Source organism: Bufo bufo, chromosome 8 (genome assembly GCF_905171765.1).
Source record: "Bufo bufo chromosome 8, aBufBuf1.1, whole genome shotgun sequence".
Classification (NCBI taxonomy): domain Eukaryota; kingdom Metazoa; phylum Chordata; class Amphibia; order Anura; family Bufonidae; genus Bufo; species Bufo bufo.
In genome coordinates, this window is record NC_053396.1 from 210,271,678 (window position 1) to 210,297,609 (window position 25,932).

Sequence of the window (25,932 nt, forward strand, 5' to 3'; positions counted from 1 at the left end):
CAGGAGGAAGTGCTTCCAGAACATTTCGGCTGTAGTCTTGGCTGTCTGGTCTCTCACAGGCACTGCTACAACAAACTTTGTGAAATGGTCAATAATAGTCATGGCATAAGCATACCCTGAGCGACTAGGCTCCAGTTTTACATGGTCGATGGCGACAAGTTCAAGAGGACGGGTACTTACAATGGGTCTCAGTGGTGCTCTCTGATCATGGTGCTCACTTCGTTTCAAGGCACAGGCTACACACTCTCGACACCACTTCTCCATGTCTTCTCTCATGCCTACCCAGTAAAACCGCTGGCGGATAGTAGCCTCAGTCTTTTGGACCCCAAAGTGACCGGATTGATTGTGGTACATCTCCAACACCATACCTGCATCTCGTCGGGGTATGAGAATCTGGTGTACTCTTTCGTTGGACACTGGGTCTAGGCTTCTCCGTAGCAATAGGCCCTTTTGTATGAAGAGTTGATGGCGCTGTCTCCACAGTTTGATGAGCTCAGGATCTGCACTTTTACGCCGAATCCTCTCAGGGGCTCTGCCACTAGTAATGAAGTCCAACAACTCACCCAGCACTCTACTTTCAGACTGTAGTTTCACCCACCTTTCTTCTTTAGGATCAGGCCTACTGGAGGGTGAAGGAACTGCAGCTCTGTTATTGGTAGCTCGAGCCTGATCCTGTTGAGCAAATTTGTTATAGAAAGCCGGCATCTCTACATCTTCCCAAGCATCTCGCACATCATCAGGAGCTGTCTCTGTGGGAAGCCTGGATAAAGCATCAGCATTATCATTAGTACGTCCAGCACGATACTTTACAGAGAAATTATAGTTGGCAAGGCGAGAGGCCCATCTCTGCTCCAAGGCCCCCAATCTAGCTGTATTGAGATGTGCCAGAGGGTTATTGTCAGTGAATGCAATGAACGGGGTGGCGGCTAGATAATCCTTGAATTTTTCTGTCACCGCCCACACTAATGCCAGGAACTCTAGTTTGAAGGAACTATAATTCTGGTCATTTTTCTCAGCTCCTTTCAGGGAGCGGCTTGCATATGCTATCACTCTCTCTTTTCCCTCTTGGATCTGGGCTAACACAGCTCCCAGGCCTCGCTTGCTAGCATCAGTATAGAGATGGAAGGGCTTGCTATAATCTGGATAACTTAACACTGGAGGCTCGGTCAGTTTCTTTTTTAGCAATTGGAACGCTATCTCTCTTTTCTCATTCCACTCAATGGGCACAGGAGTTCTAGGACTCTTTTTGGGTTGCCCCCTCAAGAGCTCCTGGATAGGATCAGCTATTTGAGCAAAATGGGGGATAAAACGTCTATAGTAGCCGGCAAAACCCAGGAAACTCCTCACCTCTTTGACAGTAGTAGGAACCGGCCAATTACAGACAGCTGCCAATTTATCAGGGTCAGGTTGCACTCCCTCTCCGCTTACTATATGCCCCAGGTATCTTACTGCAGGTTTGAGCAGGTGACACTTGGATGGCTTTACCTTCAAGCCATATTTGATAAGGATTTCAAATACTTCTGCTAAATGTTTCAGATGGTCTTCATATGTTTTTGAGTACACAATGACGTCATCTAGATACAGCAGCACTGTTTCGAAGTTTTTGTGACCCAAACACCGTTCCATTATTCTCTGGAAAGTTCCTGGGGCATTACATAGCCCGAACGGCATACAATTGAATTCGAACAGGCCCATGGGAGTAGTGAAGGCAGTCTTTTCCCTATCTGCAGGGGCCATGGGTACTTGCCAGTAGCCACTGGTCAAGTCCAATGTGGAGAAATAGGCAGAGGAGCCCAGAGCAGTTAGTGACTCCTCAATGCGTGGCAGTGGGTATGCATCTTTGTGGGTTATTTGATTAATTTTCCTATAATCCACACAGAAACGGATACCACCGTCCTTCTTCTTTACAAGGACCAGGGGTGCAGCCCACGGACTACGGCTGTCCCGGATTACATTAGAGTCCTTCATCTCTTGGATCATTTCCTTTACAGTCTGATATGAAGTAGGCGGTAAAGGTCGGTATCTCTCCTTGATAGGAGGATGAGAGCCAGTAGGTATAGTGTGTTGTATGGCACTCACCTCTCCATAATCAGTGGCATGCTTACTGAAGGCCTGGTGGTGCTCCTTGACAAGCTGTATAATCCCTTCTTGTTGTTGTTGGGGGGTAGTCTCGTCCCCGACATGGAGCTCCTCCCACCAGGGCACTTGTGGCTGGGTCACCGGCGAGCATCCGCTGTCTGCAGCTGGCGGCTTTTCTGTCACTGGAAGACGAATGATGTCTTGGAAGGACACCTGGGACAGCTGGGCAACAGGGCAATGCTTAGTAAGCGCAACAGGATGATTACTCAGGTTAATCAGACGGACAGGTACTTTACCTTGGGAGACGTTCACCAGGCACTTGGCAGCTCTCACATAAGGATAATCCTCCATCTGGATTGGTTCCACCAGGGCTGGATAATCTCGGCCTTCGACTCCCAGGACAGCACGACACCACAAAAGAGTTTGAGAATTAGGAGGCAAAGTCACAGGCTTAATATCACGGATCCTGGCAGTACAAATTTCTCCTTTCCCATTAGCAAACCTCTGCTGGGCACTTAACACAGTGATAGTCTTTTGAATCACCCTCCTGGATGCAGAGGAAGCAGTGGGCAAAGTCTGATGTAATACAGCAAGTATTTCTGAATAACAGTTTTTGAAGACATTGGTGCCTAGAATGACAGGATGTCCTCCTCTGTCACCGGCCTGTACTACGATCACTCCCTGTTGAGGCAGGGTTACTTCTCCCACCTGTAGGGTGGGTTCCCAGTATCCATGAACCTTTACTGGTTTGCCATTGCTGGCGATAATTTCCACCCAGGAGTCAGGCGGTTGGGTCAACTGGTTGGTGTCCCAGAACTTTTCAAATGCAGGCAGCTGAATAGTAGTGACCTGAGACCCAGTATCTAATAGGGCTTCAAAGGGGATCCCGTTGATCTCTATATTGATTTTAGGATGGGATCCTACATAACGTGGCATCCAATTTGGATCCTCTGGACCTAGTGTTCTACCTCCCGAGGGGTGGTCCTCAGCCTCAGGGGTTGCCCGTTTAACTGCCAGCACGTGGATTCTGTGTGTCCCAGCTTTTTGCAGTATGTACACACGGGCTTCTTGCGACCTCTATTACGCCTCCCAGGATCCCTGGGGTGAGTCTCTTGGTAAGGAGGTGGGAACGGCCTAGGAGATGACAGGAACTCTTCTTCTGTCCTTATGGGTTTTTCCCATTCCTCTATTTTTCTGCACACTTTCTCTAAACTTTTAGTGAGGTGATTTACTTGCTCTGTCAGCATGGCAATAGTATCGGTAGCTGACACTTGAACAGCTTGGCCGGCCTCAGCTCGGTTAGTGACAAGCGGTTTTGGCTTGCAGGCTGATGACTCAGATAGGGCGCTCAACTCAGGAGATACTGTGGACCCCAGAATTTTTATAGCCAGTTCTTTAAAGTCCAGAAAGGCACTGTTAGGGTGCTGGGCGGACAGCATCTTTAATTGGGTCCTTATTTGCTCACTAGACACCCCGTTGATAAATTGTTCCCTCAGGGTCTGGTCCTGGTTATCAGCCTCTTTGGGATCTATCTGAATTACAGCCCCTAAAGCCTCCTGAAGTGATAGGGCAAAGTCACGGAGGGACTCACCGGGCTTCTGTTTCTTGCCAAAGAAGTGCATCTTTATCTCTGAGGCAGTCCTAGTTTCAAAAGTGGCTCTGAGGCGGGTGAAGATCTGTTCTAGAGTACTCCGCTCAGTAGCAGGCCAGGATAATACCTCCCTGCGGGCAGCTCCCTCCAGTTGCGCCAGCATGATTTCCATTTGCTGGTCGGCATTTATAGGGTACAATCGGAATAGTGCCAGCAACTTTTCTTTAAAGTCCCTTAGGGTATGGGTCTCTCCCCTGTAGCGGGGGAACCATGGGGCCCCGAAATAGTAAGGCATGGTAAAGGGCATCATGCTGGGGGCTGTAGGATGATTAGGAGCCGCAAGCTCTCCCGGGGCCGGCTGCTCAGGCACTCCTGGCTCTGACATGGTAGTCTATTGAGAGGTGGCCGTTGGCGACTAAAGGGGCCGGAACAATCCCCTTCCCTCCGGTTACAAGTGCTTACCGGTATCGCTGGTCTTGCGCAGGCCAAGTCTCGCGAGGTTCCGGACGTCCTGAGACCGCGGTGACGCAGGAGAAGCAGGGCCGCAGCGGTGCGATGATGAAGAGGGGCGGGACTCTCTGTGTCTTTGCAGGGATCCGCCCACGAATGTCCTCAGCGGCGCGGGAAACTTTACTCCAGGCAGCCGGTGGCCATCTTTAGCAAAACGCTGTCCATTCACTGACAGCAAGCAGGATTGTAAAAAGTCCACAAAACCACACTCCAATGCGGCGATTTTCTTCCTCTGGGTAGCGCAACACTGCACAGCGCTTTTTAGAGGTTTTTGGTACACTTTGGGTACGATTTTCAGTCCACAAAGTCCACTTGAATAAAACAGGCAAATTGTCACTTTGGTCACAGGGCAACTGTATAAGGCACAAAGTTCACGCTTCTTGCACTAGAAAGCGTGCGTATCCTGTCCGTGACGCCAAAAGAGAGGTGCAGCGTACTCAAGTTGTGTGTAGTAGGTGTTTCTGGGTGATGTAGTGCAATATACACTAACCTGGTACAGCTGACTCTCTGCAAGGGCAGGTATAGGTAGAAATAGTTTGTGACGCCAGTGCCAAGTAAACGGTGGCACGCCGTTTGCGGATGCAGGAATAAATTGAGGAAACGTAGGATTAAAACAAAACTCCAACTTTAGTAGTTTTTCCAAGCAGAGACAATAAAGGAAATGCAGTTCCTCAGCATACAGTCGATTTTGCAATTCGGTCGATGCAGGCAATTCAGTACAGCAGGGTAATTACAGAGTGTTGAACACAGGACTTGCAGCACAGGAGCTAGCACTCTAATTCTGTCTGATCCTGGAATACAGCAATTCTTCACCAAGGCCCATTAACCTAGTTCTGGCCTTATATCCTTGGCTATGGCTTCTATAAGTACCTCCTCTGTCTTTCTGAGTACCTCTGGCTTTCCTGATCTTTGCCTCTGTCTCTCTCAGCTTCTGGACACTTCCTCAGGCTCTAGAAACTTCTGAGCTGTGGTCTAGACTGACTTCTGCACTCCACACTAGATCAGGTTACACTGACTTTCCCTTCCTTGTCTGGCCCTTATATAAACTAGGGCTCCCTAGCTCCCTCTAATGCCTAAGAGCTGGAATGACACCCCTAGCCGGCCTGTACTTGCAAGTTTCATAGCAACAGGGAAATACATGCATTACATTACATGACATTTTATAAAACTGACATAACAACTTCCCCATAATTAGGAGGGACGACAGCACACCAAGTGACCTTTGGTAGTGACGGGTATTACAGTTCCCGTACACTACAATTGTACAGCACAGGGATTAGATTATGTATGAAGTCTTTATTTGAGCACTGTATGGTGGTATTTATTTATGGGCATAGTGTGGCCTTTCTACAGTATATTACTTTGCAGTGTACATGGTGGCGGCACTATTTGGCATTTTTATTTATTGTACAGCACTGGGATAAGACTATGTATGGAGCTTTTATTTGGTCTCTGTATGTTGGTATTTGAGCACTATATGGTGGTATTTACTTAGTTTTGAAATGCTACGGTATATTATTTAGCAGTGTACATGGTGGCGGCACTATTTAGCATTGTTATTTAGCCATTTACAGCTCTGGTAGGAGATCACTTTATGTGTGGGGCTGCTACATGTGAACTGTGTGTTGGTATTTGAGCACCGTATGGTGGTATTCGTGTGGGCATAGTGTGGTGCTTCTACCACAATATATTACTTTGCAGTGTACATGGTGGCGGCACTATTTGGCATTGTTATTTATTGTACAGCACTGGGATAAGACTATGTATGAAGTCTTTATTTGAGCACTGTATGGTGGTATTTATTCATGGGCATAGTGTGGCCTTTCTATTACAGTATATTACTTTGCAGTGTACATGGTGGCGGCACTATTTAGCGCTGTTATTTAACAGAACTGGGATAAGACTATGTATGGAGCTTTTATTTGGTCTCTATGTTTTTAAGCACTGTATGGTGGTATTCATGTGGGCATAGTGTGGTCCTTCTACTGCAGTATATTATTCTGCAGTGATCATGGTGGTGGCACTATTTAGTGTTATGTAGGGAGCTTTTACTTGGTCGCTGTATGTTGGTATTTACTTAGTTTGGCAGTGTTGCAGTATATTATTTTGCAGTGCACGTGTTGGCGGCACTATTTGGCATTGTTACGTATGTAACATAGGGTACTGTTATTTGGGCGCCATCATGTATGATGCTGATAGCAGTCACTATATAATATTGTTATATATACACTGTATGTCAGGGCACCATAGGGGGAGGGGCAGAGACAGACTGGACCGTACAATGTGGTAATGTATAAATCACCGTCTAACCCTCGTCTGACTGACTGTAGAGAATGGACGAGGCCTCCTCCACCGGGGTCTTCCTATATCAGTGTCTATCCCGCCGCTATCTTCACTGTCTCTCACCTTCTTACTCTCCGTTTCCGTCTCTTTGCTTTCAGATGTCTTGCAGTTTCCCTCTCCTCCTTGCTCTCTGGCTGTCTCCTGTCTATGGATCAGTGAATAACAGCACAACAGGTGAGATGGACACAGGACAAAACCTGGAGAATAGGCCTGGACAGTCAGGGTGGTGGAACCAGGGCTTGTCAGAATGTAGAGGAGGACCAGGGTATGATAGAGATGTCAGGATATAGAGGAGGACCAGTGTATGATAAAGATCTTAGCATATAGAGGAGGACCCGGGTATGGTAGAGATTTCTGAATGTAGATAGATGAGGACCAGTATACACAGATGTCAGGATATAGAGGAGGACCAGGGTATGGTAGAGATTTCTGGATGTAGATAGATGAGGACCAGTATACAGAAATGTCAGCATATAGATGAGGACCAGGGTCTGGTAGAGATGTCAGGATATAGATGAGGACCAGGGTACGGTAGAGATGTCAGGATATTGATGATGATCAGGATATGGTATAGATGTCAGGATATAGATGAGGACCAGGGTATGGTAGAGATTTCTGGATGTAGATAGATGAGGACCAGTACACAGAGATATCTGGAAATAGATGAGGACCAGGGTATGGTAGAGATGTCAGGATATAGATGAGGACCAGGGTACGGTAGAGATGTCAGGATATTGATGATGATCAGGGTATGGTAGAGATGTCGGTATATAGATAAGGACCACGGTATGGTAGAGATGTCAGGTTATAGAGGAGGACCAGGGAATTGTAGAGATTTCTAGATGTAGATAGATGACGACCAGTATACAGAGATGTCAGGATATAGATGAGAACCAGGGTATGGTAGAGATGTCAGGATATACATAAGGACCAAGTTATGGTAGAGATGTCAGGATATTGATGATGATCAGAGTACGGTAGAAATGTCAGGATATAGATGAGGACCAGGGTGTGTTAGAGATTTCTGGATGAAGATAGACGAGGACCAGGGTATGATAGAGCTGTCAGGATATGGAGGAGGTCCAGGGTATAGTAGAGAGGTCAGGATATAGAGGAGGACCAGGGTATGGTAGAGATGTTAGGATATAGATAAGGACCAGGGTATGGTAGAGATGTCAGGATATAAATGAGGACCAGGGTATGGTAGAGATTTATGGATGTACAGTCGTGGCCAAAAGTTTTGAGAATTACATAAATATTGGAAATGGGAAAAGTTGCTGCTTAAGTTTTTATAATAGCAATTTTCATATACTCCAGAATGTTATGAAGAGTGATCAGATGAATTGCATAGTCCTTCTTTCCATGAAAATTAACTTAATCCCAAAAAAACCTTTCCACTGCATTTCATTGCTGTCATTAAAGGACCTGCTGAGATCATTTCAGTAATCGTCTTGTTAACTCAGGTGAGAATGTTGACGAGCACAAGGCTGGAGATCATTATGTCAGGCTGATTGGGTTAAAATGGCAGATTTGACATGTTAAAAGGAGGGTGATGCTTGAAATCATTGTTCTTCCATTGTTAACCATGGGGACCTGCAAAGAAACGCGTGCAGCCATTATTGCGTTGCATAAAAATGGCTTCACAGGCAAGGATATTGTGGCTACTAAGATTGCACCTCAATCAACAATTTATAGGATCATCAAGAACTTCAAGGAAAGAGGTTCAATTTTTGTTAAGAAGGCTTCAGGGCGTCCAAGAAAGTCCAGCAAGCGCCAGGATCGTCTCCTAAAGAGGATTCAGCTGCGGGATCGGAGTGCCACCAGTGCAGAGCTTGCTCAGGAATGGCAGCAGGCAGGTGTGAGCGCATCTGCACGCACAGTGAGGCGAAGACTTTTGGAAGATGGCCTGGTGTCAAGAAGGGCAGCAAAGAAGCCACTTCTCTCCAAAAAAAACATCAGGGACAGATTGATCTTCTGCAGAAAGTATGGTGAATGGACTGCTGAGGACTGGGGCAAAGTCATATTCTCCGATGAAGCCTCTTTCCGATTGTTTGGGGCATCTGGAAAAAGGCTTGTCCGGAGAAGAAAAGGTGAGCGCTACCATCAGTCCTGTGTCATGCCAACAGTAAAGCATCCTGAGACCATTCATGTGTGGGGTTGCTTCTCATCCAAGGGAGTGGGCTCACTCACAATTTTGCCCAAAAACACAGCCATGAATAAAGAATAGTACCAAAACACCCTCACACAGCAACTTCTTCCAACAATCCAACAACAGTTTGGTGAAGAACAATGCATTTTACAGCACGATGGAGCACCGTGCCATAAGGCAAAAGTGATAACTAAGTGGCTCGGCGACCAAAACGTTGACATTTTGGGTCCATGGCCTGGAAACTCCCCAGATATTAATCCCATTGAGAACTTGTGGTCAATCCTCAAGAGGCGGGTGGACAAACAAAAACCCACTAATTCTGACAAACTCCAAGAAGTGATTATGAAAGAATGGGTTGCTATCAGTCAGGAATTGGCCCAGAAGTTGATTGAGAGCATGCCCAGTCGGATTGCAGAGGTCCTGAAAAAGAAGGGCCAACACTGCAAATACTGACTCTTTGCATAAATGTCATGTAATTGTCGATAAAAGCCTTTGAAACGTATGAAGTGCGTGTAATTATATTTCACTACATCACAGAAACAACTGAAACAAAGATCTAAAAGCAGTTTAGCAGCAAACTTTGTGAAAACTAATATTTGTGTCATTCTTAAAACTTTTGGCCACGACTGTAGATAGGTGAGGACCAGGATATGGTAGAGATGTCAGGATATTGATGATGGTCAGGATATAGAGGAGGACCAGGGTATTGTAGAGATTTCTGGATGTAGATAGATGAGGACCAGTGTACAGAGATGTCAGGATATAAATTTCTTGCGTTGTTTTAACACTTTGCTCTTCGTCTTTGCAGGCTGCCGTATCATACACCCCCCGAGAGATGGGGGAATACGTTACAGGGGCCTGACCCTCACTCAGGTAAAAGCTGTGGAATATCTCCCTGTGGATTATGAGATTGAATTTGTTTGCCGTGGGGAACGGGAGATTTCTGGGCCAAAAGTGCGCAAGTGCCAGCCGGACGGAACATGGACAGATATGGACAAACCTAGCCGCTGCCGTAAGTATCCGTCACCTGCTGACTTAAAACTGCACCTCCTGCCATTTACTGCACTTAAAGTGTAACTCCAGGCAAACACTGAAAATTCACTTCTTGCTCTCATTCACCCTGTTCTCCCACCCCTCAAGTCTTACTTCCCTTGGATCTTGTGCTATCAAGACAGTCAGGGCTTTTCGTCTCTGTTGTCTGGAGAGCATGACCCCCAAGCAGAAGTGTCCTGATGTTCATGCTTTTAAAGAGGACCTTTCACCGCTCCTGACACGCCTGTTTTAATAGCTTCATGCATTCCCATGTAATAACAATTCTGGAGCCTCTATTCTTATGGCTCTATGTTGTGCCATTCTTCTTTTATTTCTACTAGAAGTTATGACTGAATTGCTAGCAGTCTGCAGTAAGGGTACAGAGGGGCGGTAACCAGTTGGGGGTGTGTACCTGCACAGACTTACTATATCCAATCAGTGCTGCCATTTTCAGACCTTGCAGGTACACACCCCCAACTTGTTACCGCCCCTCTGTACCCTTACTGCAGACTGCTAGCAATTCATTCATAACTTCTAGTAGTAAATTATAAACCCAGGCCAGTACACAAAACTAATGGTGTTCCAGCACATAAGCCTCTTACCATAAATTATCTTACATCACAAGAGGAATTGGAATAATTATTACATTAAAACGTAGCTTTTATTACCCTTAAACTAAAATAAGTGAAGGTGAATAATGGTCAAATGTGCTCAAAAGAAGGGTGAGAAAATAAAGCAAAATAATCAGATAAAATAAGAAAATTTTTATAAATTATACCAGAAAGATACAAACGTGATGACATGTATCTACTGGATCATTATCCTTCTTAATAACAACATCTTAAGCCTCATGCACACACATCCGTGGAATACGGACCGTGAGATACCGGCCTGGATTCCTGCTGAGTGCAGGAGCGCACGTGATCATTGGTTGCTATGACGCCGTGCGATTCGTGATGCCGTATACGATCTATACGAGTGTATTACTGTACAGCAGCGGCGGCACGAAGCGCACAGCGTCATAGCAACCAATGACGCTGTGCGCTCCTGCACTCAGCAGGAATCCAGGCCGGTATCTCACGGTCCGTGGTCAACGGACGTGTGCATGAGGCTTTAGTGGTGGAGCGAGAACTCCTTAAATGTGCAGGTACTCTTCAGGGAAAAAACTAAATTACCCTCAAAATAATGACCCTAAGTAAGTAGGGGATGGGGGCTAGTAGTCCCTGCCTATCAAATACGGAGCACGCGCCCCGATAGGGCCGACCCCTTCAGGAACATGTCCCTGGAGGGGGCCGTATCCCTAAGCGTATCCCGGACTACTGTCCCAACATGACATGTTTCACCTTAGAACAGACTCATCAGGGGATTTTATGAGTGAAGAAAAACAAAACTTATAAAATTTAAAACAATAAGGACAAAAAGTATATGATCTGGCTCAGTGCAGTAGAATGATTAGGTCTCCCTTGTTATCAGCTATGGATGACTGATAATAAAATACTGCTAAGAAATCATGAGCCAATGATAGGCTTACTATCAAGATGGAGCAGTGGGTGCTTGTTTTGTAAGCTCCAGTCACCTATCTTAAAGAGGGCGCATAGAAGGCAATGGTCTTGGGTCCCCAATCTCAAAATGGGCACATGGGAGACAATGGTCTTTACCATAAGGTCATTAGGAAGTGTCCCCATCTAGCCCCATCTCACCGCAGGTTCAGGAGGTGGTCACCTCTTCTATGGCGCCCTCTTTAAGATAGGTGACTGGAGCTTACAAAACAAGCACCCACCGCTCCATCTTGATAGTAAGCCTATCATTGGCTCATGATTTTTTAGCAGTATTTTATTACTGCTCCCCACGAGTAATGGGGAGGGGCAACTATCTGGCCTGACTTGGGTTCAGACTTTTAGCCGACTCCAGATAGGCCAGTAATTATCGTAATGGGATGAATCGCTCCTTCTAACCAATGACGCCATTCCTCAAAAGCCAACTTAATGGCCAGTAGCTCTCTATTACCTACATCATAATTGCTTTCAGCAGAAGAGAGTTATTTTGGAGAAAAAAAGCACATGGGCGCCGTTTGCTAGGAGAAGGACGCTGCGACAAGACTGGTCCAACCCATACCTCTGATGCGTCAACTTCCACAATGAATGGCTGTGACACGTCCGGTTGCACCAGTATAGGAGCAGAAGCAAAACATTCCTTCACAGCTGAAAAGGCTTGTAATGCCTCATCAGACCAGACTGAGAAATCCGCACCTTTATTAGTCATGTCTGTTAAAGGTTTAACAACAGTCGAGTAATTCAGGATACATTTACGGTAGTAGTTGGTGAACCCCAAAGATTGCATGAGCGCTTTCAAATTTTCGGGTCGATCCCCGTCCAACACAGCACAGACTTTTTCCGGATCCATACGAAAACCCGAAGATGAGAGTAGGTACCCCAGGAATTGCACTTCCCGAACCGCAAATACACACTTCTCCATCTTAGCATACAGTTTATTCTCCCTTAGGATCTGTAAGACCTGTCTAACGTGATCCTGATGCTTCTCCATGTTCGGGGGAATAAATTAAAATATCATCCAGATACACCACCACAAACCTGCCCACCAGATGATGAAAGATGTCATTGATGAAATGTTGAAAAACAGCAGGAGCATTGTTCAACCCAAAAGGCATGACCAAATTCTCAAAATGACCTTCAGGGGTATTAAAGGCCGTCTTCCATTCGTCCCTTTCCTTGATCCTTACCAGATTATATGCCCCCATCAGATCCAATTTAGAGAACACCTTGGCGCCGACAATCTGATTAAACAAATCTGCGATCAAAGGAAGGGGATAGGGATCACGGACAGTAATGCGATTAAGCTCACGGAAGTCCAAACATGGCCTAAGAGTTCCATCTTTTTTTTTAACAACGAAGAACCCTACAGCCACTGGTGATTTGGATGGTCTAATATGACCTTTAGCCAAGCTCTTGGTGATATACTCTCGCATGGCTACTCTTTCGCGTTCAGAAATATTATACAACCGAGACTTGGGCAATCTAGCTCCGGGAATAAGGTTGACGGGGCAATCATACTCCCGATGTGGAGGCAATTCCTGGTTTCCACTTTCAGGGAATAAATCAGAAAAATCCAAAATAAAAGAAGGTACAACTTTAGTGGTTACAACAGAAAGCGACGTGCTAAGACAGTTGTCTATGCAAAAATCACTCCAATCAAGAATTTGTCTCGCTTGCCAATCGATGGTAGGGTTATGTTTGGATAACCACGGTAAACCTAGCACCAGAGGAGCAGGCAGACCCTCCAGCACAAAACATGAAATGGATTCTTGATGAGAATCTCCCACCTTTAGGTGAATGTCCTGCACCATTTGTGACAAATACTTTTGTGAGAGTGGAACGGAATCAATCGCGAATTTTTTTTTTTGTCTAATGCGCTTGTTGTCAAACCATGCATACGGACGAACTGGCTATCCACTAGGTTAACCCCTGCCCCACTGTTAATAAATACTTCAATTCCCACAGTTTTGGAGTCTAGCGCCTCCTTTGCAGGCAGGAGAAATTGGGTACTACCGGTAAAAGACAAAAGTATGAGAAAAGAAAAGAATGAGAAGAGGACTAAACACATTGGTTCTCTTTCTCACCTTGACGTTTAACATAAGGACATACGTTAACATGATGTCCCCCTTTACCACAGAAAAAGCAGAGTCTTTTCTTAACCCTAACGTTTTTATTACCAGGTCCATGAGTGACTTCCCCTAACTGCATTGGCTCATCATCAGACATGAGCTCAAGTGCCTCCCTACCCAAAGTGTCGGAAGAGGCTGCCTCCCCATATGATAAATTCAGAGCAATAGGACTTCACAGAACGCTCTCCCTGCCATAAGCCACGCAACTTAGTCTCGGCCAGGGAGACCCGATCTGGGTCATCGTAGATAAGCTCCAGAGCTCTGAAAAATTCATCTACCGACCGGAGGGATTGTGATCCGGTCGGCAACGAAAAAGCCCAAGACTGAGCGTCACCTTTCAGTAACGAAATAACAATCCCCACTCTTTGACTCCCGTCCCCAGAAGAGTTAGGACGTAGTCTAAAATATACTTTGCATGACTTCCTGAACCAAACAAAGTTGTCACTTTCCCCGGAAAACCTATCCGGGAGAGCGACCTTAGGTTCCGGGCAGGCCTGGTTCCCGCTGCTGGAAGCCGCCGCCTGTGGTCTCTGAAACTGCTATGTGGCCGTGCGGAGGTCAGCCACCTCAAAAGACAATCCCTGCATATGATCGACCAGTGCAGAAACAGTATCCATCGCTGCACTGACACGAACAAAATGACGTTTTTTTTGGGCGGTTGATGTCACGAGTAATGGGGAGGGGAAAACACCAAATGACACACAGAAGGAATAAACCGGAGTCTAGGCCTCAAAGCTAAGAGAGAGGGATGTGACCTTCTAGGAATTCATAGACCTCTCCCTGACTCCTGCCAGTATGAGCAGACCCTGAAGGTGGAAATACTCATACACCGTAACCTAGGCCCTGAAGACCATGGAAGGCCCAAGGAATGGTGGCAGGGAATAGACTACTGGTTCCTTCCCAGATGAAGGAACCAGCTTCTCCCTGAGGCTTAGACAACAACACAAACAAGCGAACAACAAAATGCAAGACAAAATGCACTTAGCTTAAAGCAGAATTGAGGAGCAGGAGATCCAAAGGAACAACACACCAGCTCAACCAACTCCAGCAGGAAATATCAACCGCATGGTAAGCAGTGTGAGTCAGAACTAAATAGAGTCTCAGTAATGACCACAAGCTGCACCTCACAAGAGGTGTGGTCATTACCAAACAGAACACTGAAAGGAAAAAACAGAGAGACTGTCAGATACCCTCACGTGCCGCCAGACTCTCCAATCTTCTCACCTCTGTCATGGGAGGGACCGTGACAATACCTGCACATTTAAGGAGTTCCCGCTCCACCACTAAGATGTTGTTATCAAGAAGGACAATGATCCAGTAGATCCATGTCATCTCCCATACGTCTGATCTGGTAAGAATTTCAATTTGCCATCTAGACGCTTGTATCTTTCTGGTATAATTTATACAATTTTTCTTATTTTTTTCTGATTATTTAGCTTTATTTTCTCACCCTTCTTTTGAGCACATTTAACCATTATTCACCTTTCACTTATTTTAGTTTAAGGGTAATAAAAGCTACGTTTTAATGTAATAATTATTCCAATTCCTCTTGTGATGTAAGATAATTTATAATAAGAGGCTTATGTGCTGGAACACCATTAGTTTTGAGTACTGGCCTGGGTTTATAATTTACTACTATAAGTTATGACTGAATTGCTAGCAGTCTGCAGTAAGGGTACAGGGGGGGGCGGTAACAAGTTGGGGGCGTGTACCTGCACAGTTTGAAAATGGCAGCACTGATTGGATAGAGTGAGTCTGTGCAGGTACACGCCCCCCAACTGGTTACCGCCCCTCTGTACCCTTACTGCAGACTGCTAACAATTCAGTCATAACTTCTAGTAGAAATAATAGAGTAATGGCACAACATAGAGCCATAAGAATAGAGGCTCCAGAATTGTTATTACACTAGGAATGCATGAAGCTATTAAAGGGAACCTGTCACCTCCAAAAGTGATATAAAACTGCCAGCATTACCTTATAGCAGCCCGCAGTCTGTTATTGATCATGTGTGGGAGCCAGGAATTCGATAATCCATACTTGAGAAAAACGCTTTTTTAATCTCCATGAGCGCTCTGTTTCCTGTGAGCTTAAAGTCAAGGGGGCAGCGGCCTTCTGGCTTCAAATCAAGCAAAGCCCGCCTCTTACCCGCCCCCTCTTGACTGTGATTTACATATTTTCTATTCCTTGGGATCGCGCAAATCTGGCGCCTGCGCGGTGCGCCCCTTGTGACTGCACGATCCCGTCTCGGGCTCCCGCAGTCAGCCAGGCATAATAGTCTCACTGCGCATGCGCCAGCTAGATTCGGCGTGCGTACGCGCGCGCCGGGAAGAATCAGCGTGCGCGCTCATGCCTGCGAGGTATATTCACAGCGCGAGGGTGATCACTGGCTGCAGGAGCAGGAGAACTCAAGCCAGTGGTCACGCTTCACCCCTGACCCCCCACCAGAAACTCAGGTAGTAATTTATAAATGTTAGTCTGGGCCAGAAATTTTATATAAGCCCAAGATGGGCAAAATGGACTACACGTATCCCTAAAGCGATTATACAATTATAAATGCATAGGACACATTTATTTTTATTTTTCCACACAAGTAAGACAAGCCCTGACAACATCAATAAACATCTACCCTCATCATCTTCCTAAGGGGACATGTACACGGCCGTCGTGCGCCCATTCCGTGCATTGGGGACCGCAATTTGCGGTCCCCCAATGCACGGGGAACATCCGTGCAGCAGCACGGACCCATTCAACTTGAATGGGTCCGTGGTCTGTCAGCACCGCAAAAAAGTAGAGCTTCCAGTGTTCTGCTCCGCATCTCCGGAACTGCGGACCCATTAGGTCCCCATCCGTGATGCGGAGTGCACACGGCCGTGTGCATACAGTTGCAATAAAAAGTATGTGAACCCTTTGGAATGATATGGATTTCTGCACAAATTGGTCATAAAATGTGATCTGATCTTCATCAAAGTCACAACAATAGACAATCACAGTCTGCTTAAACTAATAACACACAAATAATTAAATGTTACCATGTTTTTATTGAACACACCATGTAAACATTCACAGTGCAGGTGGAAAAAGTATGTGAACCCGTAGACTAATAACATCTCCAAGAGCTAATTGGAGTGAGGTGTCAGCCAACTGGAGTCCAATCAATGAGATGAGATTGGAGGTGTTGGTTACAGCTGCCCTGCCCTATATAAAACACACACCAGTTCTGGGTTTGCTTTTCACAAGAAGCATTGCTTGATGTGAATGATGCCTCACAGAAAAGAGCTCTCAGAAGACATACGATTAAGAATTGTTGACTTGCATAAAGCTGGAAAGGGTTATAAAAGTATCTCCAGAAGCCTTGCTGTTCATCAGTCCACGGTAAGACAAATTGTCTATAAATGGAGAAAGTTCAGCACTGATGCTACTCTCCCTAGGAGTGGCCGTCCTGTAAAGATGACTGCAAGAGCACAGCGCAGACTGCTCAATGAGGTGAAGAAGAATCCTAGAGTGTCAGCTAAAGACTTACAAAAGTCTCTGGCATATGCTAACATCCCTGTTAGCGAATCTACGATATGTAAAACACTAAACAAGAATGGATTTCATGGGAGGATACCACAGAGGAAGCCACTGCTGTCCAAAAAAAACATTGCTGCACGTTTACAGTTTGCACAAGAGCACCTGGATGTTCCACAGCAGTACTGGCAAAATATTCTGTGGACAGATGAAACCAAAGTTGAGTTGTTTGGAAGAGACACACAACACTATGTGTGGAGAAAAAGAGGCACAGCGCACCAACATCAAAAGCTCATCCCAACTGTGAAGTATGGTGGTGGGGGCATCATGGTTTGGGGCTACTTTGCTGCATCAGGGCCTGGACGGATTGCTATCATCAAAGGAAAAATTAATTCCCAAGTTTATCAAGACATTTTGCAGGAGAACTTAAGGCCATCTGTCCACCAGCTGAAGCTCAACAGAAGATGGATGTTGCAACAGGACAACGACCCAAAGCATAGAAGTAAATCAACAACAGAATGGCTTAAACAGAAGAAAATACGCCTTCTGGAGTGGCCCAGTCAGAGTCCTGACCTCAACCCGATTGAGATGCTGTGGCATGACCTCAAGAAAGCGATTCACACCAGACATCCCAAGAATATTGCTGAACTGAAACAGTTCTGTAAAGAGGAATGGTCAAGAATTACTCCTGACCGTTGTGCACGTCTGATCTGCAACTACAGGAAACGTTTGGTTGAAGTTATTGCTGCCAAAGGAGGTTCAACCAGTTATTAAATCCAAGGGTTCACATACTTTTTCCACCTGCACTGTGAATGTTTACATGGTGTGTTCAATAAAAACATGGTAACATTTAACTCTTTGTGTGTTATTAGTTTAAGCTGACTGTGATTGTCTATTGTTGTGACTTAGATGAAGATCAGATCACATTTTATGACCAATTTGTGCAGAAATCCATATCATTCCGAAGGGTTCACATACTTTTTCTTGCAACTGTATAGCCTTATAATGTATATAACAGGAGTTAGGCCTCATTCACACGACCGGAACGGGCAGCCCATTATAGAAATGTCTATTCTTATCCTCAAAATGGACAAAAATAGGACATGCTTTATCACTTTTGCCGGGCCACGGAATGAAGCAAAGGATGCGGACAGCACACGCGGTGCTGTCCGAATCTTTTGCGTTCCCATTGAAGTGAATGGGTCCACATCCTAGCCGCAAACAATGCGGCTCGGAGGCAGGGAAAAAAAAACCACTGTCGTGTGAATGAGCCCTTATCCTCATAATCCCCACTATACTGTATATGGAGTGACGCCATATACTCTCACTACTTTATAGTGAGGATGATGAGGAATACAACGACTGTGGTGAGAGTATATGGCGTCACTCCATAGACATTATGGTGAGGATGATGAGGAATACACTGACTGTAGTGAGAGTATATGGCGTCACTCCATAGACATTATGGTGAGGATGATGAGGAATACACTGACTGTAGTGAGAGTATATGGCGTCACTCCATAGACATTATGGTGAGGATGATGAGGAATACACTGACTGTAGTGAGAGTATATGGCGTCACTCCATAGACATTATGGTGAGGATGATGAAGAATACACCCAGTGTAGTGAGAGTATATGGCGTCACTCCATATACAGTGGGGATGATAAGGATAAGGGCTCATTCACACGACAGTGTTTTCTCCCGCATCCAAGTCACATTGTTTGCGGCTAGGATGTGGACCCATTCACTTCATTGGGTCCGCAAAAGATGTGTCCCGTTGCTTCATTCCGTGGCCCGGCAAAAGTGATAAAGCATGTCCTATTTTTGTCCATTTTGAGGATAAGAATAGACATTTCTATAATGGGCTGCCCGTTCCGGTCGTGTGAATGAGGCCTAACTCCTGTTATATACATTATAAGGCTATATGCACACGGCCGTGTGCACTCCGCATCACGGATGGGGACCTAATGGGTCCGCAGTTCCGGAGATGCGGAGCAGAACACTGGAAGCTCTACTTTTTTGCGGTGCTGACAGACCACGGACCCATTCAAGTTGAATGGGTCCGTGCTGCTGCAAGGATGTTCCTCATGCATTGGGGGACCGCAAATTGCGGTCCCCAATGCACGGAATGGGCGCACGACGGCCGTGTACATGTCCCCTTAGGAAGATGATGAGGGTAGATGTTTATTGATGTTGTCAGGGCTTGTCTTACTTGTGTGGAAAAATAAAAATAAATGTGTCCTATGCATTTATAAATGTATAATCGCTTTAGGGATACGTGTAGTCCATTTTGCCCATCTTGGGCTTATATAAGGTTTCTGGCCCAGTTTCTGGTGGGGGGTCAGGGGCGAAGCGTGACCACTGGCTTGAGTTCTCCTGCAGCCAGTGATCATGCTGGCGCTGTGAATATACCTGCGCACACGCTGATTCTTTACTAACCGGCGGATGCGCAGTGAGAAAATTATGCCTGGCTGATGAGACGGCATCGTGCAGTCACAAGGGGCGCACTGTGCAGGCGCCATACTTGCGCGATCCCAAGGATCCCAAGCTCACAGGAAACAGAGCGCTCATGGAGATTAAAAAAGCGTTTTTCTCAAGTATGGATTATCGAATTTCTGGCTCCCACACATGATCAATAACAGACTGCGGGCTGCTATAAGGCAATGCTGGCAGTTTTATATCACTTTTGGAGGTGACAGGTTCTCTTTAAAACCGGCATGTCCGGAGTGGTGAGAGGTCCTCTTTAAATGCTCCCTCTGCTGGATAAAGAAGGGATCGCTCCCTCTGCTGGATAAGGAGTGACGGTATTTCTTACGCATGCCTGGGCGGCTCACTTCCTGGAAATCTAAGCGGCGTGGGAACCTAGGTAAGGATGACTTAAGGAGCATCTGTCACCAGATTGCTATTTTTTGCATATTTTGGCACACATCGCCGAAAAGGGGCGCTCTTGTCGAAATCGCCTTATTCTGTCTCGTATTACAATAATGCATGAGATATAAATTAAACCTGCCGTCAAATCTGTGAGGAATTGGCCATTTCTCCCTTCTTCTCACAAGACCTGGTTGTAAGGCGACTGTCTGTAGCAGGAGCCCTCCCCCTCTGTCCCTCTCTTTTATGTCCAATGAGACTACTTAGGCTACGCTCTGCCCTACTTGTCAGGAGTCACAAGACGAAAGTCACGCCTGTAACCCCTATAGGGGTTTCATCCTTAAACTGCCTCCTGAGCTGTGATGGGGAGAGAGCGCCAGGAGAAAGGACACACCCCCTGAGAAAGGACACTCCCCCTGAGAAAGGACACGCCCCTTGAGAAAGGACACTCCCCCTCGAGCTGCCAGCTTGATACAAATCTAGCCGAGCAATGAATGGGGAGATCTCTGGATCCATGTGAGGTCCAGGGCTTGTTCCAGCTTTCTTAGAAAGAACTTATTATGTGCTATATGATGTCTGATTTTGATTTTTTAGATTAATTATCATGGGACAACGCCTTTAAATCAAATGTGAAAGTTCCAACAACCAAAACCATTTGGGCAGGGGAGTCGGTAACGGGAACATATCTGTCCCTACCCTTTCTATCCCTCATACTGTGCCCTTACCTTGGTGGTAGGTGCACCCCATGCTGGTACCTCACTGGAATGCCCTATGGCAGCCCTAGGAGGTGATCTGAAATGTAAATTACATATAGAAAATAAAAAAAATAATAAAACAAAGATGTCAATGATATGACTAGTCCTTCCGCAGATAACACTGCCCTCCCATTCTGTGACATCAGCATTCTGATCCAGATAACTCCGCCCCCCACTCTGTGACATCACCTGTTCTCTGACAGATCACCTGTCTTCCCTAGATAATCCTGACCCCTCATTTTATGACATCACCACCGGCTCTGCAAAAAAATAACAAAATCCTCCTATGACATCACCAGCCATTCAGAATATGAGACTATTTGCTTTAGTTTCCACCCAGTGCCATGGATGGTGGCCTCTGTGGTGTATTGTTGTCATAACTTTGCGGTTCCTTTATGTTCTTCTCACAGTCCTCCTTCTCTCCACAGTCCCCACCTGCCCTCGTATGCACTTGAAGCTGGAGAACGGAGATGTAGAACATAGCGTGATGGGCCGAGTCCCGATAGAGGGGACAAGCGTCCGATTCAGATGTGACCCCGGCTTCCTACTGGTGGGATCCAGCCATAGTATGTGCACAAAGTTGGGGAAGTGGGACCACCCCAAACCTACCTGTCAAGGTGAGACAAGGAAGAAGAATGATGGAGGAGAATATGGAGGGTCAGTGCACTACTCCCCTACACGAGGCGTTTATGGAGCGCTCTAAGGGTCCATTCCGCGGATCCGCAAAACACGGACACCGGCCATGTGCCTTCCGCATTTTGTGGACCCCACATCGCCGGCACTTAATAGAAAATGCCTATTCTTGTCCGCAATTGCGGACAAGAATAGGACATGTTCTATTTTTTTCAGGATCGGAATTGCGGACCTGGAAGGGCAGGTCCGCATTTCCGGATCCGGGCCGCACATCGTGCAGCCCCATAGGAATGAATGGGTCCGCAAAATGCGGAACGGAATTGCGGACGTGTGAATGGAGCCTGATACAAGCCTCATGCACATGACCGCGTTTTTGCTCCGCGTCGGATTTGCATTTCTTTGCAGATTGCACATGGACACGTTCATTTCTACGGGGCCGCACACGGATGTCTTCCATATCCATGTGGCCATTCCGCAGGTCATAGAACATGTCCCGGTCTTGTCCGTTTTACAAACAAGTATAGCCAGGGAGTGGGGAAATTGCGGCATGAGCACGGCGGGTATCTGTATTTTGCGGATCCGCGGTTTGCTGACCGCAAAATGGATACTAATGTGTGTGTGAGGCCTTACTTTGTGCTTGAATTCTTCAGCATCTTTTAAGATCTCTGAATTCTGTCAGTGAATGGTTTCTCATTTTCACCCAGAGGCTTAAAGGGGTTGACTCACTTCTGCAAATATTATTTATCATGTAGAGAAAGTTAATACGAGGCACTTACTAATGTATTGTGATTGTCCATATTGCTTCCTTTGCTGGCTGGATTCATTTTTCCATCACATTATACACTGCTCGTTTCCATGGTTACAGACTACCCTGCAATCCAGCAGCGGCTGCCCTACTCACACACTATAGGAAAAAGCACTGGCGTATTTGCACTCCCACGGTCCCAGCCACCGGAGAGGGTGGTACTTTTTCCTATAGTGTGCAAGCACGACCACCACTGATGGATTGCAGGGTGGTCGTAACCTTGGAATGGAAAAAAGGAATCCAGACAGTAAAGGAGGCAATATGGACAATCACAATACATTAGTAAGTGCCTTGTATTAACTTTCTCTACATGATAAATGCCTTTTGCTGAAGTGAGAGACAACCCCTTTAAAGGGCTACTCCACTTTTGCTATATTGATGACCGTGTCTTCAGAATAGCTTATCAGTATCAGATCAGCGGGGGCCTGACCGCCACCCCCCACCGGTCAGCTGTTCGGAGAGAACGCAGTGCTAGTATGAGCGCTGTGTTCTCTTCTCTGTTCACCGGCTCACAGTCGACATTATAGCGGCAAGCGGTGTAATTACAACTCCACTAATTACTATCCTGAGGATAGGTCATCAATATAGCAAAAGGGGTGAATCCCTTTAATACACTGCTCAAAAAAATAAAGGGAACACTTAAACAACACAATGTAACTCCAAGTCAATCACACTTCTGTGAAATCAAACTGTCCACTTAGGAAGCAACACTCAGTGACAATCAATTTCACATGCTGTTGTGCAAATGGGATAGACAACAGGTGGAAATTATAGGCAATTAGCAAGACACCCCCAATAAAGGAGTGGTTCTGCAGGTGGTGACCACAGATCACTTCTCAGTTCCTATGCTTCCTGGCTGATGTTTTGGTCACTTTTGAATGCTGGCGGTGTTTTCACTCTAGTGGTAGCATGAGACGGAGTCTACAACCCACACAAGTGGCTCAGGTAGTGCAGCTTATCCAGGATGGCACATCAATGCGAGCTGTGGCAAGAAGGTTTGCTGTGTCTGTCAGCGTAGTGTCCAGAGCATGGAGGCGCTACCAGGAGACAGGCCAGTACATCAGGAGACGTGGGGGAGGCCGTAGGAGGGCAACAACCCAGCAGCAGGACCGCTACCTCCGCCTTTGTGCAAGGAGGAACAGGAGGAGCACTGCCAGAGCCCTGCAAAATGACCTCCAGCAGGCAACAAATGTGCATGTGTCTGCTCAAACGGTCAGAAACAGACTCCATGAGGGTGATATGAGGGCCCGACGTCCACAGGTGGGGGTTGTGCTTACAGCCCAACACCGTGCAGGACGTTTGGCATTTGCCAGAGAACACCAAGATTGGCAAATTTGCCACTGGCGCCCTGTGCTCTTCACAGATGAAAGCAGGTTCACACTGAGCACATGTGACAGACGTGACAGAGTCTGGAGACGCCGTGGAGAACTTTCTGCTGCCTGCAACATCCTCCAGCATGACCGGTTTGGCATTGGGTCAGTAATGGTGTGGGGTGGCATTTCTTTGGAGGGCCGCACAGCCCTCCATGTGCTCGCCAGAGGTAGCCTGACTGCCATTAGGTACCGAGATGAGATCCTCAGACCCCTTGTGAGACCATATGCTGGTGCGGTTGGCCCTGGGTTCCTCCTAATGCAAGACAATGCTAGACCTCATGTGGCTGGAGTGTGTCAGCAGTTCCTGCAAGACGAAGGCATTGATGCTATGGACTGGCCCGCCCGTTCCCCAGACCTGAATCCAATTGAGCACATCTGGGACATCATGTCTCGCTTTATCCACCAACGTCACGTTGCACCACAGACTGTCCAGGAGTTGGCAGATGCTTTAGTCCAGGTCTGGGAGGAGATCCCTCAGGAGACTGTCCGCCACCTCATCAGGAGCATGCACAGGCGTTGTAGGGAGGTCATACAGGCACGTGGAGGCCACACACACTACTGAGCCTCATTTTGACTTGTTTTAAGGACATTACATCAAAGTTGGATCAGCCTGTAGTGTGTTTTTCCACTTTAATTTTGAGTGTGACTCAAAATCCAGACCTCCATGGGTTGAAAAACTTGATTTCCATTTTTTTATTTTTGTGTGATTTTGTTGTCAGCACATTCAACTATGTAAAGAACAAAGTATTTCAGAAGAATATTTAATTAATTCAGATCTAGGATGAGTTATTTTTGTGTTCCCTTTATTTTTTTGAGCAGTGTATACAGTGTGTCCTGACCTATTCAATGCCAGCAATCAGGGATCTTGAAAACGAAGTGTCTTAGAACGTTCTAGAACTTTTTCTTATTTATATTATAAGCTTCATTTGTGTAAAGTTAGAAAGCGTGTTTTAATAGGATTTTCTGAGAGGTTTTTAACTGATGACCTGTCCTCAGGATAGGTCATCAGTATCTGATCGGTGGGGGTCCGACACCCGGGACACCCGGCTACACCGTAACTCGCAGTAGCGCCGCGGCCTTCACCAGCTTTCCCGAGGCCAATGACGACATGTTCATCGGTCACGTGGTCTAGGCGCAGCTCAGCTCCATAGAAGTGAATGGGTCTGGGTGCAATACCAAGCATGGCCACTATGCAATGTACGGCGCTGTGCTTGGTGAGCTGCGAGAAGGCAGCGGTGTTGCCAGTACCTTGTCAAACAGCTGGGGGGTGGGGGTCCCAGGTACTAGGTCATCAGTAAAAAAAACTCCCAGAAAACCCCTGCCTAGTGCAGGGCGCGGGAGAGGCGGATCATGACACAGGGAATGAAAGGACACAGAGAGAATAACGGTGTCATACTCCACCCCCTTCAGCCAAAAACTAGTCGTACCACAGAGTATCAGTATTGCTGAGTGTTACACATATAGAACGTAGAAGCCCCTGGAATAAGAATGGAATCATTTGGACCACTCTTTCACAAAGTTATCCACGTCCGTGTAATTGTGTATAAGACCATTCATCCCTTAAAGGGGTTCTTATTGTAAAACAAAAAACAAAAACTTCACCTTTAAAATGTCCCTTTGATCCTGCGCAGCCGCTCCGATCCCTGCTGTGTCACTTTCATTGTTTACTTGACGGCGGCAGCCAATCGCTGGCTTCAGTGGTCACATGTGCATAAACAGTAAGTGTTTACTGTTTACTAATGTGAAGTCGATTCGTTAAAAAAAACGTAGTTTGTGGGACCTTCAATCAAAATGTATGCGCTCCGTGTAGGAAAATGTCCATCTCGGCCGAAGTCCGGCATATAAAAATAGGAATCCGAAGTCAGGTTTTGTACTGGATGGTACCTCGGTACCGAGCCCAACTTCGAATTCGTATTTTCAAATGTTTTTAAATCTGCAAGTAGGAATACCAAAGTCTCGCGCAATTTCAGCTGAGACGAAGATTTCCTACACGGAGCACATACATTTTAATGCTGTATGGAAACAGCATTACAAACGCAGTTTTTTTAACGACTCGACTTCGGATCTATGATCTGGAGCTTGATTCGCTCAACCCTAGTCACTAGAGCAATGAGCCCAGCAGGATCTGGAGTGGCGACGCATTTAAAGGCGAGCAAGGTTTAACCATTTTAAACTGGGCATACTGCCTGGTAGGGGTGATTAAAATGATACCTAGCTTGTAAAAATCGGTTGCGGCGTTCCCGAGAAAAAAAGACTTATTCTTTGTGCAGGGGTCAGCACGAGCCAAAAGCACTATCTCTGCCAAAGCGCCATTTTGCCTACGCGCTTGGCAGTAAATCATGGCAGTTAGACAGGGCAGGAGACGGAGATGCTGTGTGCACTACTCAGACACAGTTACACACAGCACAGGTATGCTATGATATTGTTTCACTCAGGCTCTGGCTGCTCTTTATATTGCTATGGCTGTCTACTTTCAAATTTAACCACACCTTCCACCCTCTGTCCCTTCTCTCCGCATCAGTCCCTCCCTCCTTCCCTCACCCTTGTTCAGTTCCCATACACTTTATACCCTCATACATTACACTGACCCATCTTCCTCCAC

The 25,932-nt window shown here is 46.3% G+C and overlaps 1 protein-coding gene across 2 annotated transcripts in view; it reads left to right on the top strand.

The window, feature by feature from the left end:
* The window catches only part of GABBR1 (gamma-aminobutyric acid type B receptor subunit 1), a 116,137-nt gene that overhangs the window by 9,900 nt on the left and 80,305 nt on the right, over window positions 1–25,932 (top strand). Inside the window, exons 3-5 of one of the 2 annotated variants that reach the window (XM_040404914.1) lie at window positions 6,622–6,697; window positions 9,481–9,684; window positions 20,948–21,136. In XM_040404914.1, the coding sequence (XP_040260848.1) occupies window positions 6,622–6,697; window positions 9,481–9,684; window positions 20,948–21,136 (469 nt within the window). The remainder of the gene's footprint in view (window positions 1–6,621; window positions 6,698–9,480; window positions 9,685–20,947; window positions 21,137–25,932) is intronic. The other variant, XM_040404915.1, reaches the window with a different exon arrangement.